This window comes from Marmota flaviventris, chromosome 10 (genome assembly GCF_047511675.1).
Source record: "Marmota flaviventris isolate mMarFla1 chromosome 10, mMarFla1.hap1, whole genome shotgun sequence".
NCBI classification, from domain to species: domain Eukaryota; kingdom Metazoa; phylum Chordata; class Mammalia; order Rodentia; family Sciuridae; genus Marmota; species Marmota flaviventris.
The window spans coordinates 26,518,238-26,539,241 of NC_092507.1; the positions used below are offsets into that span (position 1 = coordinate 26,518,238).

General features: G+C 37.8%; 1 protein-coding gene across 3 annotated transcripts in view; it reads right to left on the reverse strand.

Moving 5' to 3' along the window:
* Kiaa0319l (KIAA0319 like) overlaps positions 1 to 21,004 on the reverse strand; it is a 109,525-nt gene that overhangs the window by 31,115 nt on the left and 57,406 nt on the right. For all 3 annotated transcript variants that reach the window (XM_071617669.1, XM_027937291.2, XM_071617670.1), the window contains exons 4-5: positions 5,232 to 5,478; positions 2,541 to 2,642 (exon numbers count right to left, since the gene is read on the reverse strand). In XM_071617669.1, coding sequence (XP_071473770.1) covers positions 2,541 to 2,642; positions 5,232 to 5,478 — 349 coding nt within the window. The remainder of the gene's footprint in view (positions 1 to 2,540; positions 2,643 to 5,231; positions 5,479 to 21,004) is intronic.

Consider the following 21,004-nt stretch of genomic DNA (forward strand, 5'->3'; position numbering starts at 1 on the left):
CTAGTTGTAAATGCTTTTCCATACAGAAAGGAAACTCACATTAGCTTAGGAAGTGATCATTTTTAAATAACTAAAGGTAGCACTTAAGCATGGTGGTACACACCTTAGTCCTAGAGACTTAGGAGGCTGAGGCAGGAGGATTGCAAGTTCAAGGATAGCTTCAATAACTCAGCAAGACCCTGTCTCAAAATTAAAAAAAAAACAAAAAACCTAGGAGTGTAGCTCAACAGCAAAGTGCCATTGGGTTCAATTCCAGTACAAAAAAAAAAAAAAGCTACTAACACCAATGTCAAAAAGGGATGATAGGGCTGGAGAGAGGTGGCTCAAGCGGTAACATGCTCGCCTGGCATGCACAGGGTACTGGGTTCAATCCTCAGCACCACATAAAAATAAAATAAAGATGTTGTGTCCACCGAAAACTAAAAAATAAATATTAAAAAATTCTCTTTAAAAAAAAAAAAAAAACAAGGATGATATTCCTAGGGCAGAAAAGTTGAGGGGAAGAATTTATGCCTTACAGGCAGAAATTTGCCCAAGGATAGGAACAATTGAATATAGGTCTGTTATATTGTTGACTGTAATGATATAGGGCAGTAGTTTTGAACCAGCCTTTGAACCCTACAGGGATCCTAATGAGCTGCCACAGGGCAAGAGAAAGATAAAGAACAGGCAGAATTTGCCTTGCCTCAGTGCCCCAATCTTGTAAAGCTTGAGACCATTCATCTCATGGATTTAATTAAAGCTGAAGAACTGGGCAGAGGAAAACTAAAGAATCTGTTTCCTTTCCAATGACCTGTTTTGCAACATTGATCTACAAGATAACAGTAATTCAAAGAAATGTATATGCAAATAGAGATTAGAAAAAAAATAAAGCACGGCTGTAGATGTAACTCAGGGTAAAGCATTTGCCTATCATGCACAAAACCCTGGGTTCAATCACCAGCATACACTGTTCAAGATAGCTCTTAACTCCATCTTCAAAGACCACCAAATCTACTCACTGTAACTTACCACCCAAGAAAGAAAGGAAAAAGTTTCTCTGAAGGTAGAATGAGTTGGTAATAAAACCTCAGTTTGAGAGCAGAACTTTTGGTCAGAAGAAGGATTTAAGTTCTGGAAAAGTAATTTTTCATAAATACAGTATTTGGTTTTAGAACCAGAAATTAAGAATATTGTATTAGAAACAAGTACATAAAATGGGAGGACTCATCTGAATAGAGAAGAGTAGTTTACTTGACTAACCTTCTAATGAAAGCAACATAAATCCAACACATTAATTTTCCAATGCTTCACTCATGTCATAGGTGGTCTTAAGTGAAAATGTTTGTGTTTATAAGTCAAACTTTGGTGTGGGAAATATATTTCAAAGGTGAAAGGATGTTTTACATTACAAAAGTTTCCTTAACTAGTGAATTAATCACCAATGCATTTAAATATTTTATAAATCTAACCAGGCATGGCCCTGCAATTCCAGAGTTTTAGGAGGCTGAAGCAGAAGGATCACAGGCCTTGAACCCAACTTAGCAAGGCCCTCAGAAACTTAGCAAGGCCATGTCTCAAAATAAGAAATAAAAGAAGATTAAAAAAAGAAGAAGAAGAAGAAGAAGAAAGAAAAGAGGATTGTGGATATGTTCAGTAGTAAAGTGTCCCTTCAATCCCCAATCCAAAATTTTAAAAAAATATATATATATATTTTATAACTTTGAATTTTGTAAATCATGAATTAAGTTTTTTTTTTTTTTTTTTTTAAGGTTCAAACCTATATTAACAGTAGTCTTGACTAACTTCTCTCCAAGTTCTACACCTTCTATTTACTAGTTTTTTTGGCCAAAATAAACAGGTTAATTTGAGTCACAGTTTCTTCCCCTTTAAATGGGTATAATAGCAGAGCATGGGGGAACATGCTCTGATTTCAGTGACTTCAGGAGGCTGAAGCTAGAGGATCAAAGTTCAAGGCCAGCCTTGGTACTTTAGCAGATTCTTAGCAACTTAGCAAGACTATCTCAAAATAAAAAATAAAAAGGACATGGGGATGTAGTTTGATGGTAAAGCACTCCTTGGTTCAATCCTAAACGCCAAAAATAAATGAGCAAATAAATAGGAATAATACAATCTAGCATGTAAGATCTATGCTAATGAGCATCAGCTATATGCTAGGCACTGAACTAGGTGATTTATATACTATCTCATTTTGCCCTTACAGTAACCTTATGAAGTAGGAATTATTCATTTTATATGAGAGAGAAGAGAGAGAGGGAAGAGAGAGAGAGAGAGAGAGAGAGAGAGAGAGAGAGAGAGAGAGAAACAGACACTCAGAAAAGTTAAGTAATTTGCTTAAAATCATTCAGCTAAAAACTGGCTAACCTGAGACTTGAACCCAGGCTTGATATCTCAAACCCTACTGTCTCTTGTATTTCATGAATATTTGTTCTCCCACATGTAATATCCTAACTTCACAGGGCTATTATGGAAAGAGTGAGTTGAGGTATGTGGATATCATTGTAATCAGAAATGTAACCCAAGTATAAAGGGATTTTTACCTTTCTGGGGTTCTTGGAGAACATATGCATTTAATTGAACTTCATTCTTAGGCAGGGTCATCTGGACACTCTTCCCAGCAGATACCACAAGTTCCTTTATAACTAGAAATAAAATAAAAATACCAGAGATAAGAAATATATCCAGACTGTGCCATTTTTCTCCTTCCTTTGTGATCAAACACCTTTCCTGAATAATACTCAGTTATGGCCTTCATTTCCTAATATCTTTCTACTCTCTTACCACCTGAAGTTTGATTTTGTCTCTACCTTTCCATTGAAAAGGATCTCAAGATCATCAACAAGTGGCTGCTGAGTAAATCTAACAGCTGTAACCCAATCTCTACCATCACCTTGGAGGCACCTACTCCTGCTGTCTCCCTCTTAAAGTTCTTGGTTATCATCATACTGTATCCTACTTTCCTCCTGCTTCTTTTTCCGCACTGTATTTTAATTATGGCCTGTCCCTAAGTCCTCTTTATACAATACTTTCCACAGAGTTCAAATTCTGTTTCAAGGATTGCTTTTATGTTGATAAATAACTTTTTAATAATATACATAAATAAGAAAGATGAATGTTAGTCACAAGGCCTGTCTTACTTTCTCTCCATTCTAGTTATTACTGGTCTCCCTTCTCATAGCTCTCTCCCCACTTGAATCCATTCTATTTTCCTAAAATACTCACCCACCATGTTACTCTCTTATTTAAGAACCCTGCTCCCACACCATGTTAAAGCCAAACTTCTATCTTGGCCCTATAGGGCCATCATGATCTGATCTCACAGACTTACCTTTCCTATCCAACTGTGCCTCTAAGTTACACTATTTTTTCTTTTTGTGCTCCACAGAAGCCATGGTCTACTCCAGGGGACTTTACAAAAGCTATTTTTAATTGGGATGTTTGCCTTTCTGTATTCTAAATACAGCATTTTGTTTCTAGCTTTAAACTGTCGCCAACAAATCTTCCCAGACCGTTTCAGTTCAACTGATCTATTTCTTGAATTGCTTTAGCACTGTGGAACACCCAAGACTGTAAATAGCTAAAACTGTTCTTATACCATTCATCAGCCATTTCTCTTATGTCAAGGTTTTCCAACTTTGGCATTATTGGTATTCCGAACCAGAAAATCCTTTGCTGGGGATAGAAGGATTTCCTAAACACTGTTTATGATGGTTCCCAGTAACAATGGCCCCTATCTACTACATGTCAATTGTACCACCCAGGGGGTTGGAGCTGTAACTCAGTGGTGGAGCACTTGCCTAGCACCTGTGAGGCACTGGGTCAATCCTCAGTAGCACAACATAAAAATAAATAAATAAATAAATGAAAGTATTCAATCTATACAACAACAAAAAATTAAAAAAAAAAAAAAACTGAATAAAAGTGCACGCAGGGGCTGGGGATGTGGCTCAAGCGGTAGTGCGCTCGCCTGGCATGCATACGGCCCGGGTTCGATCCTCAGCACCACATACAAACAAAGATGTTGTGTCTGCTGATAACTAAAAAATAAATATTAAAATTCTCTCTCTCTCTCTCTCTAAAAAAAAAAAAAAAAAAAAAAGTGCACGCAAAAAAGAAATTTTAAAAAATAGTACCACCCACCCACCCACCAGTTGTAACAACCAAAAATGCTTGCAGACCATTGAGAACTACTGATTATATAAATCTTATTTCTTCTCTGACAGTAACTGTTCATTTGGTATGACACTTCAACACTAGGACAGCTTAAAGAAAACAACAGGCTGGTCAACTCATATTTCAAGACTGGGAGGTGAGAAGGGCTTCCTAGATATATAAAACTTGAGATTTATCTGCCTCTGCTTGGGAACATTGCACTTAGAGAAAAATGAAACCATCCTTTATGGAAGCTGCAGCCTCTGGATGGCCCCAGGAGATGGAATAAGAGCTCTCTAAAGTAACTTTTTAAAAAAGAAAAGAAAAAAGGAAAATCATTATACTCACAGAGAGTACAATGAACAAAAAAATGGCTGGTCAAGGCAGTACAACCCAAACCCTTTACAATTAAACTGAAAATTACAGGATTGAAACCGTTAAATTTCACATTACATTACCACCAAAGAAGACCCTAGGAAATTAAAAATTGGCAAAAATGTATTTTTACTGGCTTTGCTTTACCCTCTTGACTTTTTCAGGATTAACCATTAACCAGTGATTAAGCATTTCCTCCTAATACCTTAGAGCAGTACTCCTGAAGCACAGACTTGTTAAGGTAACACTAGATATCCTTCCCATGGGTTGTTTTAAAAATAAAGATGCTTTTGTCGGCATGGTAGCACATGCCTATAATGACAGTGCCTTGGGAGGCTGAGACAGGAGATCACAAGTTTGAGGCCAGCCTCAACAACTTAGCGAGGCCCTCAGCAACTTAGTGAGATGCTGTCTCAAAATACAAAGTAAAAAGGCTGAGGATGTAGCTCAATAGTAAAGCACCGTGGGTTCAATCCCCAGTACTAAAACAAAAACAAACAAACAAAAAAATTCCACTAAAAGTAGAATTATCAAGTCATCCAGTAATTCTATTTCTGGTTATATATATATATATATATATATATATATATATATATATATATATATATATACTCAAATCAATTAAAAGCAGAGAGAACTGAAATATTTGGACTGAATGCTTCACTTTTCTTCCTATTTCCAAGGGCAGGATCATAGGTCCTCACCTGGGTATGGTGCTGATGTGCTCTGGAAGGAAGTCTGGGGGGTAGGAGTTATATGAATATAGGAGGGAGCCACTGGAAGAGGGATAGCAGTTTGGATTTTCCCAGGACTTTTTACTTGCTGAGTGCTGGCTATAATTCCAGGATCCTCTGATGTTTCAGGTTGGACTGATACACTCTTTGGCTGACCAGCAATCTCTGTAGTCAGGTCTGTGGTTAAGGGACTGGAAACTGTAACTGCCTTCTGGACCTAAAAAAATGTAAAAAATAATTTGAGTCAGCAAATGTTAGTTTCTCAGGTTATAGCTCATGAAATAATAGTATGTTAAATGATATCCTGAAAATGCAAAAATGTAAAAAATATTAAAAGAATTAAATCTCACTACCTGTTAATAGTTTGGATCTGGAATATCCCCCAAAGGCTCATGTGTTGAAAATTTGGTCCCCAGCTGGTGGCACTACTGGGAAGTGGTGGAAACTTTAGGAGGCAGGGCCTAGTTGAAGGAAATAGGTCATTGGGAGAATGTCTTTGAAGGTTATATTGTGTCCCTGACCCCTTCCTCTCTCCCTCTCTTTGGTTCCTGGCTGCCATGAGGTGAGCAGCTTTGCTCTACCACATATTCCTCACCATTAATGCTTTGCCTCACTACAGGCCCAAACAAGAGAACCAAATGACCTCTAAAACTGAGCCAAAAATAAATCTTTTCAACTTTTGATTATCTCAGGTATTCTGTTGCAGAAATGGAAAATTACCATACTACCCAAAGAAAAACACTGTTTAAAATGTTGATATAAAATCTGGGGCTATAGCTCAGTGGTAGAGTATTTTCCTAGCATGCACAAGCCTGAGTTCAATCTCCAGAACCATACACACACACATAAAAAAAAGAAAGAAAGAAAAAAAGAAAGAGAGAGAAAAAAAGGGGGGAGGGGGAGGGAGAGAAAGAGAAAGAAAGGAAAAATACTGAGAGATTTATTAATTTTTTTTCTCCCTGGTACTGGGGATTGAATTGAAGTTTCTCTACCACTGAGCTACATCACCAGTCCTTTTAATTTCCTATTTTGATACAAGGTCTCACTAAATTTCACAGGTTGGGCTGGAACTTGCAATCCTCTGATCTCCTGATCAGCTAGGATTATAAACATGTGTCACCATACTCAGACTCAGTTCTTTTTTTTTTTTTTTTTTCTTTTTGGTACTGGAGATTAAACTCAGAGGCACTCGACCACTGAGCCACACCCCCAGCTCTGATTTGTATTTTTATTTAGAGACAGGGTCTCACTTAGTGCCTTAGTTGCTTAGCGCCTTGCTTTTGCTGAGGCTGGCTTTGAACTCGCGATCCTCCTGCCTTAGCACCCCTAGCCACTGGAATTACATGCCCAGCTTCAGTTCTTCTCTATGAAGAGTTTTTATTTAAAATAAAAGAATAATAATAACAATACTATGTATATACCTCAGTCTTCTTAACATTTATAATCAATATTTCCAATATACTTATTATGGAACAGGCGATATAGATCCAAAATAAAAATAAAACTTAATTATTGTGTTCAATAAGCAGCAGAGTAAAAACTAAAAATATAATAAGCTAAAATAGTAAATATATCTATAAAAGTTATGATGAACTGGGGCTGGGTAGAGTACTTGCTAGCATACATGAGGCACTGGGTTCAATCCTCAGCACCATATAAAAATATAAATAAATAAAATAAAGTTATAAAAAATACATATTATAAAAAAAAGTTATGATGAACCAAAGAAACTATCTGAAGCTACTTAACCTCTTCTCTCTTGGGGAGAGGGAAGGCATGAAGGATAATCTTTACAAAATAAAAACATATCCTGGATAAGGAGAGTCCTAAGCTGGGTTTTAAAGGATAAAGTTGTTTACTAAACAAAAGAATGAGTATAGGCACAAGAAATGAAATCAGCAAGGTCTGTTCTGGGAACTGAGAGCCAAAAGCAAAGTAAGAAGCAGGAGGTGATGGAAGATGAGCTAGAAAGATAGGTAAGGGCCACAGAAGAAGGCTACAGGCCAGGTTAAAGAGGCAGCCTGGTGAGCAATTAAAGAGTGTGTGCAGGGAAGTGAAAGGTCACATTGTCCTATATAAGTCTGAGAAGTAAAGCAACAGCCAGGATTGTAGTGAAATACACTCAGGAGTGTACTGCAGTCATCCAAATGAGAAATGATGGGTGGCTACAAGGGTGGTAGAATGTTACTTTTTAAAATCAACTCAGTGGAAATATAATTCAAAACTAAACTGCACACATTTCAAATGTATACAGTCAGTCAATCTTTTCAAAAATGTGTATACCCACTTAACCACAATTAAGAAACAGTACATTTCTATCAGCCCCAAAAGTTCATTCATACCCCTTTCAGTAAATTCCTGCCTCTACGTCCAGGTTCAGGCAACCACTGATTTGTTTTCTAAGATTAGTTGGGGTTTTCTTACATTTCTATAAAAGGAACCATATACACACTATTTTTGTTTCTGGCTGCTTTCCCTCAACATGTTTTGGAGATTCATCCATGGTATTGTGTATATCAATAGCACACTCTTTTATTGTTTCAATTTTTGTTTTCCACTCATCTATCAATGGAGATTAAGTGGTTTTCAGTTCTCAGCTATCATAAGTAAAGCTGCTATGAATGTTTGAACCCAGATCTTTCTGCAAACATATCTTTTAATTTCTCTTGGTTAAATATTTAGAAGTAGAATTGCTGATTATATACATAAGGGCATGGTTAACATTCTAAGAACCTGAGAACTGTTATCTAAGGCTGCTTTATCATTCTGCATTTCTACCAGCAATGCTTTAGAGTTCTAGCTGCTCACAACTTCACCAACACATAGTATTCTTGGTCTTTTTATTTCTTGTCATTGTAGTGGTCATGAAGTGATATCTTAACATGGTTTAATTTGTATTTTCATGGATATTAATAATGTTGAACATATTTTATTCATTAGTGTATAGATGGATATCTGATTGGTTCCAGTTTTTTGCTTATTATAAACTGAGGTACCATAGCCATTCCCCAGCAAGTCTTTTTATAGACCTGACCTTTCATTTCTCTTAGGTAAATACTTAGGAGTAGAATGTTCAGTCATAGGGAAAGTGTACCTTTATCTTTTTTTTTTTTTTTAGATTGCTAAATAGTTTTTAAAAGTTGTTGTAACATTAGATAGCCACCAACAGTTTGAGAACTCCAATTATATCCTTCAACCTTGCAATTCTCCTACCTCAGTTTTCCAAATCACTGGAATTACAGAAGTGTACCACCATGTTCAGCTTTGGAAGCCTTTTTAATTTTAGTCATTTTAGAGGCATTCCATTAGTAGTGGCATTCCATTATGGTTTTGATTTCTTGATTTGCATTTTCCCAATGATTAATCACACTGATCAATTTTTCATGTATTTATTGGACATCTGTATAATTTTAATGGACTATATGCTCATATATTTTGTCCATTTTTAAAATGGGTTATTAGTTTTGAGTTATAATAATAACAACTCTTTATATATTCTACAAACAGGTCCTTTGTCATACATGGAACTTACAAATATGTTTTCCCAAATTGTAACTTGCTTTTTCACTTTATTAGCATTATCTTTTATTGTTGGTGGGGTTCTTTGGGGTTTTGTTTTTGGTTTTTGGTACTAGGGATTGAACCCAGCAGTGCTTATCCACTGAGCCACATCACTTTTTTTTTTTTTTTTTTTTGGAGATGGGGTCTTGCTAAGTTGCTTAGGGCCTTGCTAAATTGCTGAGGCTGGCTTTAAACTTGTGACCCCTGCCTTAGCCTCCAAAGTTGCTGGAGTTACAGGCATGTGCCAGCAGCATTATCTTTTAATTCACAAAAATTTCTAACTTTGATGAGTTCCAATTTACCACCTTTAAAAAAATATATATATATATATTAGTTGTTGATGACCTTTATTTTATTATTTATATGTGATGCTGCGAATCGAACCCAGTGCCTCACATGCCAGGCAAGTGCACTACCACTGAGCCCCAGCCCCAGCCCCAAATTTACCACCTTTTTTAATGGTTCATGATTTTAGTGACATATCTAGGAATTTTTTTTCCAAACCAAGATCATAAAATTTTTCTCTTGTGTTATACAAATTTTATAGTTTTAACTCCTAAACTTGGGTCTATGATCCATTTTGAACTACTCTTGCTGTACTGTAATAGGTAAGGGTCAATTTTTTTTTGTTGTTGTTGTTGGTTGTTTATCAGTATCCAATTGTTCTAGCACCATTTAAAAGATTACCCTTTCCACCAGCCAGGCTAGCAGGATTGCAAATTCAGGAATACCCTAGCAAGCCCTAAGTAACTTAGTGAGACCCTGTCTCAAAATAAAAAATAAAAAGGGTTGGGGATGTGGCTCACTGGTTAAGCACCTCTACTTTGTTCTATCTATTTAGTCTATTTTCATGCTAATACCACTGCCCTGAATACTTGGCTTTTATAGCAAGTCCTACAGTTAGTTAAGTCCTCAAACTTTGTTGTTCTTTTTCAAAATTGTTTTGATTATTCTAGGTCCCAATCCAGTACACAGTTGTATCAGTTCCCTAGAGCTCCCATGACAAATTACCACAAACTTGGTAGCTTTAGAACAACAGAAATTTATCACAGTTCTGGAGACCAGAAGTCTAAAATCAAGGTATTTGCAGGGCCATACTCCTCTCTCTGGGGTATTCCTTTGCTTCTTTTTTTTTTTTTTTAAAGAGAGAGAGAGAATTTTAATATTTATTTTTTAGTTATTGGCGGACACAACATCTTTGATTGTATGTGGTGCTGAGGATCGAACCCGGGCCGCACGCATGGCAGGTGAGCGCACTACCACTTGAGCCATATCCCCAGCCCTCCTTTGCTTCTTACAAATATGTTTTCCCAAATGCTCTTAGCATTCCTTGACTTTGGCTTGTAACAACGCAACTGTAACCTGTGCCCCCATCTTCACAGAATCTTCTACCCTTTGTCAGCTGGTTCAAATCTCCCTTTCTTTTGTAAAGTCACCAGTCATTGAATTCAGAGCCCACCCTCTCATCAGAAGATACTTAGCTAATTACATTTACAAACTCACTATTCCCAAAATAGGTAACATGCTGAAATTTCAGAGGGAGTGGAAGGGAGGTGGAGGGAACACTAATTGACCCATTTTGATAACTTCTCTTTCTGTTTATTTAGTTCTCAAATTTCTCTCAGCAGTGCTTTGTAGTTAGTTTTCAGTATATAGTTCTTGCATATATTTTGTTAGAGTTATTCCTATGTATTTTAGGTTTTTTGGATGCTTTAATACATTTTTAAACTCCAACTCCCAACTGCCCATTGTTAGTAAACACAATTCATTTTTGTATACTGACTTATCCTACAATCTTGCTAAATTTTATGTAGATTTCTTGACATTTTCTAGGTACAAAATCATATTATCTATGAATAAAGGAAGTTTTGCTTCTTCCTGTCAAATCTGTATTTCCTTCATTTCTATTTATTGCATGATCACATTGGCTAGTGTTAGATAAGGAAAATTAAAAAACCCAAGATAGTGCTGCCTGGGAAAAGGGAGTGAAAAAGAAAGCCATACATTGATATCTTTCATCTCTCCCAAGATAAATCCTTTTCAGATGCTGGCCACAAGTCGGGAGAAAGTATTTCATCAAACCTAGAATGACAGTAACTGTGAAACACTAATCTCTTCCAAGATAAATCGTCTCCGGATGATGGCCACCCATCCCCAACCCCAAATCCAAATTCCTGAGTGCCCAAACTGACATGCTCACAAAAACACCTCTCGGTATAATCTATATAAACCCAAACTCCTCCTTTGGCCAATGGCTCATTTTCCACCAAGAGAGTAGGTCTATTGGAGGTGTAATACCGTTCCTGAATAAAAGGCTGAGATGATCCATGAAGTTTGCATCCAGCCAGTCTTTTGGTGCTAACAGCTAGGACTTCTAATATGATGTTGAAGAAAAGTGGTTAGAGCTATTTCCTTATTTAAGTAACTATCATATCATTTTCCTTTAAAACTCTGACCATTGTTTAATTTTTTAAAACATGTTTTTGAGGGAGATGTAGAAGGGCTTGGGTAGCCAGGTCAAGATAGTGAGTGAGGAGCAGGAAAGGAGTTTCTGATGAGGTCAATTCCTGCTTGACGAAAGGGCTTATGGACACAAGTGGGGGACCCAATCAGACAGACACTTCCATACTAGTGCTCCTAAGGGGGATCCAACAGAAAAACTAACCAATCAATAATAGTGAGGAGCACAAGGACAGGGGAGGAGATGAGGAAAGGAGGAAATTCCAGAGACCATAAAAAGAACAAGACTCCCCCCACTAGATTTTCAGCTCTGGGGCCCTCTTCTCTTAAGAGAAGTCTGCCTCTGTTTTTCTGTCGCCTTTGTGATAAACCTATTTCTTACTTGTTATCTCTGTGTCCTGTTCTTCAATTCTTGAACAGAGACAATGAACCCTGCATCCCTAGATGGTAAGGTGTTTTTTTGTTTGTTTGTTTTGTGTATGTGTGTGGTGCTGGGGATTGAACCCAGGGCCTTGTGCATATGAGGTAAGCACTCTACTAACCTATGTCCCTAGCCCAAATGGTAACATTTTTTAACAGCTACCTTGAACTCTCTAAATAGATCTAATGGTAAGGCCCAGTCAGAATTCTTTTCTACTAATTTTTCCCCCTGAATATAGGTCACACTTTTCTGATTCTTTCCTTACAAGTCTCATACTATCTGGTTGAAAACTGGATATTTTCAATCATATATTGTGTTTTTTGATGGGCTATTGATTATTTTTAGTAAATTGCCTGTACTTAAATGTCAGAATCTGACTTTCCCATAGTTTGTTGCATTTGATGTCTCTACTCAGTTTTTTTTTTTAATATTTATTTACTTTATTTTTTTTTTTAGTTTTTGGCGGACACAACATCTTTGTTTGTATGTTGTGCTGAGGATCGAACCCGGGCCGCACGCATGCCAGGCGAGCGCGCTACCGCTTGAGCCACATCCCCAGCCCTCTACTCAGTTTTTTGGTTATGTTTTGTTTAATTTTAGCCTGGCTGCCTAGGGAAGCATCCCTGCGTCTGCATAGTTCACTACTAGTCAGCTAACAATTTGAGCAGAGGTTGCTTATATATCTTAAGCCCATAAAGTATGTGCTCTGTTAATCTACTGTTGCTTGAGGAATGCATTCAAAATTGCAGCCAATTCTCAAGTATGCCCTAAGTTTTCCTTTTTATTAGACATTCTTGGATCTCTCTTCACATGCAGGTAGTTTCTTTTCTTTTTTAAATATTTTTAGTTGTAGATGGACACAATACCTTTATTTTGTTTATTGTTGTTGTTGTTGGGTTGTTTTTTTGTTTTTTTTTTAAATTTTTTTTTGTGTGGTGCTGGGGATTGAACCCAGTGCCTCATGCATGCTAGACAAGTGCTCTACCACTGAGCTTCAGCTCCAGCCCACAGGTAGTTTCTTAATAATCCAGAAAGAAATATGTGGAATGTTTATCTCTGGCTCTTTTTTTCAGGAATTTCTCTAATGTTTCTGGCAGGTCTACCACTCCACCACCCCAAAAGGCACTACAACTTCTAGCCAGCAAAGCCATGGATTCTACCCATTTGATTCTAACCAAGTTTGCCACTTTCAGTTGGCAAAGCTGTGATTTTACACCATCTACTCCAAACCAAGTCAGCCCCCTCTGGCAAGAAAGTTGTTACTTTCACAGTTGGGCAAAACTGGTAAAACCACCATTCTTGTTACCAGAGCTGAGACAATGGAGATAGGGACAGGTGGGAGAAACCCTAGGAAAATAACCATTGACTCCCACTGTACTCACTCAAAGCATTACCAGCTTTTTAATAATAAATACTTTTTAATTTGTTTTTGCTGCTTACATAAGGGGACAGATAGATGAGAATGGTGGGAACACGAAGTTAAGAGAATAATTCTATAAAATGAGCCCGCTGTGGGCTGGGGTCGTGGCTCAGTGGTAGAGTGCTTGCCTAGCAAGTGTGAGGCACTGGGTTCGATCCTCAGCACCAGATAGACAGATAGATAGATAGAGTCCATCTACAACTAAAAAATGTTTTTTAAAAAAATGAGCCTACTGTGCTGACCCCCTACAAGCCTTCTTTGCCAAAAAGCAATCTGCCTGCAGCCCCACCAGGCCTGAGTGGACAGAATATGTCACATTCCTCAGCAAACTGAGCAGGGGGTAAAGGTCAGACTGTCAGTGTAGGTAATGAAAGATGAGAGTCAAGAGGATGAGGGCTGGTTATCAAGGAAAAGACAAAGGGTTGCTAACAGTTAGCCCTTGTGTTCCTGCTCCTTCCTGCCCTCAGGCAAGTACACGGAGAAGAAAGAGAAGGCAATGATTCAAAAGGGGATTCTGAGTGTCCCACTCAGAAGACACCCAGCTCTGGGCCCCCTGCTATTTGGAGAATTCTGTTGTTACCCCTTTTCTTAAATAAAACTTGCTTTCCATGCTTGCCTCAGCATTTCTCAAGTGTTTAAACTTCAACACTAGGGAAACAAGGACCAGTTCCTGATCAAGATCTGATCTGCAAGACTAGTATCACTTCTTCCCTCTCTCCCCCAGGGTAGGGAACACAACCCAAAGGCACTCTACAAGTGAGCTCCAACCCCAGTCCTTCTTTTTCATTTCTGAGTCAGAGTCTCACTAAATTTCTGAGGCTGGCCTTGAATTTGCAATCCTCCTGCCTCAGTCATTGAGATTATAGGGATTACAGGCATTCACCATGGCACCCAGGGCTTCATTTTATTTATTTTAAGAGAGAGAGAGAGAATTTTTAATATTTATTTTTAATTTTTGGTGGACACAACATCCTTATTTTATTTTGTATGTGGTGTTGAGGATTGAACCCAGCACCCCACGCATGCCAGGCGAGCGCATTACTGCTTGAGCCACATCCCCAACCCGCTTCATTTTATTTCTAGTGCCCTGAAATATTTGGTTTTGCCTCAGTTTTATATTTGGTTTTTTTTTTTTTTTTTTTTACAATAAAATTACCAACCCCTTCTTACTGAAGTCCTCTTGTTTTCAATTTCCCGTTTATAAAATTATCCCATATTTCTTTTTTTTTAATCCCTTATCTGTTCACTCACTAAAACCAATTTCCTTTAATTCTCTGAATATATGTATACAGTAGCTACTTTTAAAAAAAATTTTAGTTGTTGATGTATCTTTATTTTGTTCATATTTATACGTGGTACTGAGAATCGAACCCAGTGCCTCACATATGTGAAGATAAGCTCTCTACTACTGAGCCACAACCCCAGCCCTACAGTAGCTACTTGACTACATATTCCAACATCTGAGTCAACTTGGAGGTATTTTTCTATTGACTGCCTTTTGTGCCTGAGTATGTTTGCTCTCTCCTGATCATTTGCATGTCTAATAATTTTTGGCTGAATACAAGACATTCTGTCTGAAATATGCAGTAGTTCTGGATTCTATTGTATTTTCTTTGGAATTGTTGGGGGTTTTCCCTAGTAGGCAAGTAACTTACATAAACTTAAACTATAAGCTTTGTCCCTTCTGCAGTGTTCAACAACTGCTATTTCTGTGTAATTCTTACAGCTGCTTTTTTTTTTAAAGGGGGGGGGGAGAGAGAGAGAGAGAATTTTAATATTTATTTTTTAATTTTTTTCGGCGGGGCACAACATCTTTGTTTGTATGTGGCGCTGAGGATCGAACCCGGGCCGCATGCATGCCAGGCAAGCGCGCTACCGCTTGAACCACATCCCCAGCCCTACAGCTGCTTTTTCAACCTGGTTCCTACACGTCAGCCTGTGTTACTGATAACTAACTAGCCAACAATTTGGCCAGAGATTATTTGGGGCCTGTCCTAGCTGAACTTTCTTCCCTAATTTTTCAGCCTGAGATTCTGTCTTCTGACAGATACCTCAAGCCCATAAAGCTTTAGATTTCTGCCACCTAATTTCCCATGGTTAGTTCAAACTAACTAAAAACAACTAAGACTAACTTGAAAAAGTCCCACGGTTAGTTCACTCAGTTCAAAAAGCGGTAAATTCACAGAGCTCACCTGGTGTTCTGTCTTTCAAAGAAGGTTCTGTCCTTCAAAGACAGAACTCTACCCTTCTGACCTCTGCCTGCTTTTTCACCAGGCCTCTTGAGTCTCCCCATTCAGGTATAGTTTAGAGGTTCAGCCAGGGATTTTAGTTTATAGTCAGTTATGGGTTCACCCTCCTCTGTGGCTTTTATTTATAAGGTCCTTCTGCTAAATTTCCAGGTACTTTTTATATTGGGAACTCTATTCTTGACCACCTTAAGGAAGCAAAGCTGGGGTTTTCCTGTGCCACTTTTCTCTGCTGTGGAGATTGTTGAATGCCCTCAGGCAAAAAAAAAAAAATTTAAAGCTGCAAATTCATAATTCTAATCACTTCTGATAGACCCAACCTGATCCTTTCTTAAAATTGGGAGCCATCTTGCCACAAAGCCATGAAAAGATAATTTCGGCTTTACTATAAATTACTGCAAATTCTGAACCTGCTTGGAATGCCTGCCGGTGCCCTGAACTCACCCATGCCTGGCTCTGACCAGATAGCAGCCCTCTCTGAAACTTAGTGACACCTCATAAATATTGGCCTTCCCTGGCCAGACAACAACCCTCTCTGAGGCTCTAATGGTCCTCATAAATTCTGATGTTGGGGCCAGCAAAAAATGTAAACTACCATTAGTGTGATGCTTGTCAGAGTTCTGTTATCTGTAACCCCCCTTTGTGTAACTTTCTGGGCTATAAAGCTGGGCTGCAGGAAAGATGGGGTGGCTGTCTTGTTCCCGCCGTTTTTGGGAGGGAGAGGCAGCCCCACCGGTCGAAATAATAAGCTTGCTTTAATTTGATTTTAATTGGAGTCAGTGGTCTTTTCTTGCATCCTGGTCTAACAACTTCCAGTTGCCATTTTTCAAAATTATACTTTTCTCTTGCTTCTGTCTGCTTTTGGATGTCTTCCAGTCCTTGAGATACTTTCTTTTTTAAACAGATTTTATCATTATTATCTGTGGGAAGGTTCAGGAGACCACTTCACTCTGCCATCATTACTGGAAACACCCTCTGTAGGACAGATTTTAAAATATTAAAGATCTAATATTTGTAAAACTAAAATAGATCTGGAATTTGGGGAAAAGAGTCTAAAATAGCACTCCTGGTTCTAGCCTGAGTGAGGGACTGATTATAGCAGTGCCAGATACAAGACAGACTACAGAAAAGCAACTTTAAAAAAATAAGAGGCAAGTTATATTTTTCATATATTAAATATAAAGTACTTCTGGGAAAGCCTACAGAATGGAAGAAAAATCCTTGCAACCTGTACCTCAGATATCTCCAGGATATATAAAGAACTCAAAACACTTAACACCAAAAAAATAAAAATAAAAAATAAATAACCCAATCGATACATAGGCAAAGGAACTGAACAGGCACTTTACAGAAGAAATATGATGGGTCAACAAATATACGAAAAAAATGTTCAACATCTCTAGCAATTAGAGAAATACCAATTAAAACTACACTGAGATTTCATCTAACTTCAGTCAGAGTGGCAGTTATCAAGAATACAAGTAACTATGAAAGTTGGTGATGATGTGGGCGAAAAAGGTACACTCATACCTTGCTGGTGGGACTGCAAATTGGTGCAACCACTCTGGAAAGCAGTATGGAGATTCCTCAGAAAACTTGGAATGGAAGCATCATTTGACCCAATTATCCCACTCCTTGGTCTATCCCAAAGGACTTAAAGTCAGCATACTATATTGACACAGCCACATCAATATGTATAAGCTCAATTCACCATAGCCAAGCTGTGGAACCAACCTAGGTGCCACCTTCAACAGATGAATGGAATATAAAATATTTATATTTTAAATATAAAATATGATATACATACACAATGGACTATTACTCAGCTATAAAGAAGAATGTAATTGTGGCATTTGCTGGTAAATGGATGGAAATGAAGACGGTCACGGTGAGTGAAATAAGCCAATCCCCAAAATCCAAAGCCCTAGTGTTCTCTCTGATATGTAGATGCTAACAAACAATGGAGGGGAGGATAGAAGTTCACTGGATTAGAGAAAGGGGAAATGAAGGGAAGGGAGGGGAATGGAAATAGGAAAGACAGTAAAATGAATCAGACATAACTTTTCTATGTTCATATATGAATACACAACCAGTGTAATTCCACATCACATACAACCACCAGAATGGGAAGTTATATCCCATGTATGTATAATGTTGAGAGCCACAGCCGAAGGGGCCCCAGCAAACTTCCAGCTGCCGGCTGATGATTGGCTCACAGCGGCCCCAGCAACATCTAGCTGATTGGCTCCTCTGCTGTGATGCTCATTGGGCTGTTTCCCTGCCCTTTCAGACCACGGAGCTGCTCATTGGGGGACTTTTTTGGCTCCGCCCACGTGACCCAGCCAATCGGCTTCAAGAGCAGGAGGATTGTGGGAGGTGGAGAGAAGCTTGTGTGGGAGAGAGAGGCTTGTGGAAAGCCGGTGGTGGCAGTTGAGGCTCTGAGGGTTTTTCCTGAGAGGCTGTTTTGTTTGGCGTGTGTGGTTCTAAAAATAAAGTTAGTTTCTTTTGACAAGTGGCTCCTGATTGTGCCCAGCCAGACTGCGGCAGTATAATATGTCAAAATACATTCTACTGCCATGTATAACTAAGAAAAAGAACAACAACAATGACAAAGAAACAAGAATAAAGGGGAATTTTTTTTTTAAATAAAGTACCTTTGTGAAATCCCAATAGAGGCTCAGATTTGTTTCAAGTTTCTAAGGATAGTAGCTGAACCCAAAGGGAAAGAATGAACTACAAAAAAAAAAAAAAAAGCATGCAAGTGAAGGCAACAGAAGTTGAAAAATATTTGGGAATACCAAGGTTGAATATGTGAACAGTAGAAATGACCCATAAAGTTGACTAAGAAGTTAAGATCAGATAGAAAAGAATCCATAAAGTGTGCTATAACAAGAAATAAGGAAAAACCACAACCAGTATGAAATAACACAGAGAGGTACAATCAAATAAGGACTGAAAAGAATATAGTACAACTGGAAATTGTATAGTTACCAGTGACACCAGCAAGAGCAGTTTCAGTAGAAACCAAATTTCACAGGGCTGAGGATTAAATAAAAGTGACCAAAGAAAGAAAGTAAGTATAGACTAAGCTTGATATTTATTGGTAAAAGGGACAAAAGTACATTGGAAGAGTAAATATAGATGCAAGTAGACAAAATTAAGGACATATTTGGAAATACTGATTTTGAATGACAAGCATCATGTTCTTGGACTGAAAATACAATGATAGAGGTCTTGTGCAAACATTTAAGAGAGCATCTGGGCCCAAACTGGAGAAGTAAATATCAGAGTGAAGAGTAAGTTTCACAGATGGATGACAAAATGTTTTTATTAAAAAGGTGGGGGGGGGGGCTGGGGTTATGGTTCAGCGGTAGAGCGCTCACCTAGAACTTGTAAGGCCCTGGGTTCCACCCTCAGCATCACATAAAAATAAATAAATAAAACAAAGGTATTGTGTCCAACTACAACTAAAAAATAAATATTAAAAAAAAAAGGGGGGCTGGGGTTGTGGCTCAGTGGTAGAGCGCTTGCCTAGCATGTGTGAGGCATTGGGTTCGATTCTCAGCACCACATATAAACAAATAAATGAATAAAGGTCCATCAATAACTAATAAAAATTTTTTTAAAAAAAGTGGGGGAGGTACAAAAAACCTAGTAGACTTCTGCTTCCAATAAAGATAGAGTAAATAATATAGAGCAGATTTATCATCCTCCCGAAACAATTTTTAAAAACCAATTTTAAAAATTTAAATAACTTTTTAAAAGCCAAATTTTAAAAAAATTTTTTTTTTAATTTTCATGTATTTTTAAAAAACAAAACATATGAAACAATGGCAACACACCAGACATCAGGTAATGAAAAACAGCAATTCCTAAGAAATGAAAAGCAACTAAGAGGAGGCCTTACTTGCCCCAGATGACTATCTGGAGAAAATTTCTAGACTGCAGCATAGGAAGGAGCAATCCAGCAGAGACTGGTGGTCTGTCTGCATTGCAGAGACGTAGCTGGGAGTCCACTAGAGGACAGAGCTTCAAAGAACTCTCAAGATCTATAGAAGAACCCTTCAAGCATGTATTAAACATCTCATGTATGTGAGGAAACTACCCAAAGCCAGGGAAAGAACCACTCAAAAGGATAATAAGAAAAGTACTCAAATTCACACAGACTAGAAATAGGACCTATTCCAAAAAGCCAGAATAGAAAACTTCATAGTTCACTGGGCATCAGAGTATTAACAAAGGTCTTGGGCTGGGGATGTGGCTCAAGCAGTAGCGTGCTTGCCTGGCATGCGTGCGGCCCGGGTTCGATCCTCAACACCACATACAAACAAAGACGTTGTGTCCGCCGATAACTAAAAAATAAATATTAAAAATTCTCTCAATCAATCTCTCTCTCTAAAAAAAAAAAAACAAACAAACAAAAAAAACAAAGGTCTTGCCTCAATAGTGTAGAAATACTCACCCTAGACTAACTACAGCTCTGAACTCACATGACAACACTTAAAAAAGACTCGAGAGAGAGGAGGGGAGGGGAGGGGAGAGGTGGGGAGGGGGGAGGGTGGAGGATGGAAAAGGCAGCGGAGCACAACAGACACTAGTATGGCAATATGTAAATCAATGGATGTGTAACTGATGTGATTCTGCAATCTGTGTATGGGGTGAAGGTGGGAGAAAAAAAAAATCCATAAATTATAGTTTTATTTTTAAAAGTAATGCCCTATAAACATACCATCTAATGTAGTTATTATCATTGTATATTTCTTCTTATTATAAGTTCATGTTCTCATACTGTAATAAAGTGCATAAACTGTTAAAAAAAATAAAAAAAAAAGACTCAAAGGATCCAACTGTTTTCAAATAGTTTAGCCACATCCCAGAATAATGCTGAAGAATACCTACAGTAGTACAAAAATATTCAGAAAAAAATTAAAAAGATCTGACAACCAACCAAAAATAAACTGAAGCAAAGAAGCAAGAAAATAAATCTTGTTATAAAGAAAAATATCAATCAATTAAAACTGATCCAGGGATGGGGTGTATGTATTTCAGTGATGGAGTGCTTGCCTAGCATATGTGAGGTCCTGGGATGGACACCCAGCAAAAGAAGGGAGGGAGGAATGAAGGAAAAGGAAGAAAGAGAAGAAACAAACAGATCCAGAAATAACAGAGATGACAGACCTGGTAGTTAGGATATTAAACTAATTAATATGATTATATTCCATATTTTCAAAAATCTATAAGAAAGACTGAGCATATAGCAGTCCCTCCTAAATCACAGTTTTTCTTTCTGTGATTTCAGTTACACAAAGTCAACAAACTCTAAAAACATTAAGTGGAAAGTTCCAAAAATAAAAAATATATAAATTTTAAATTGTGCACCATTCTGAGTAACACAATCAAATCCAATACCACATAGCTCTGTCCTTCCTGGACATGAATCATCCCATTGCCCTGTGTATCCACACTGTATTGTTTGTTACCCATCCATTAGTCAGTAGTCATCTTGGTTATCAGATCAACTGTCACAATATTGCAGTACCTATATTCTAGTAATACTTACTCTACTTCAAACATTAATTTTCCTATTTTATTATTATTGCTATAAGTGTCAGCTATAGTTTGGATATGAAATGTG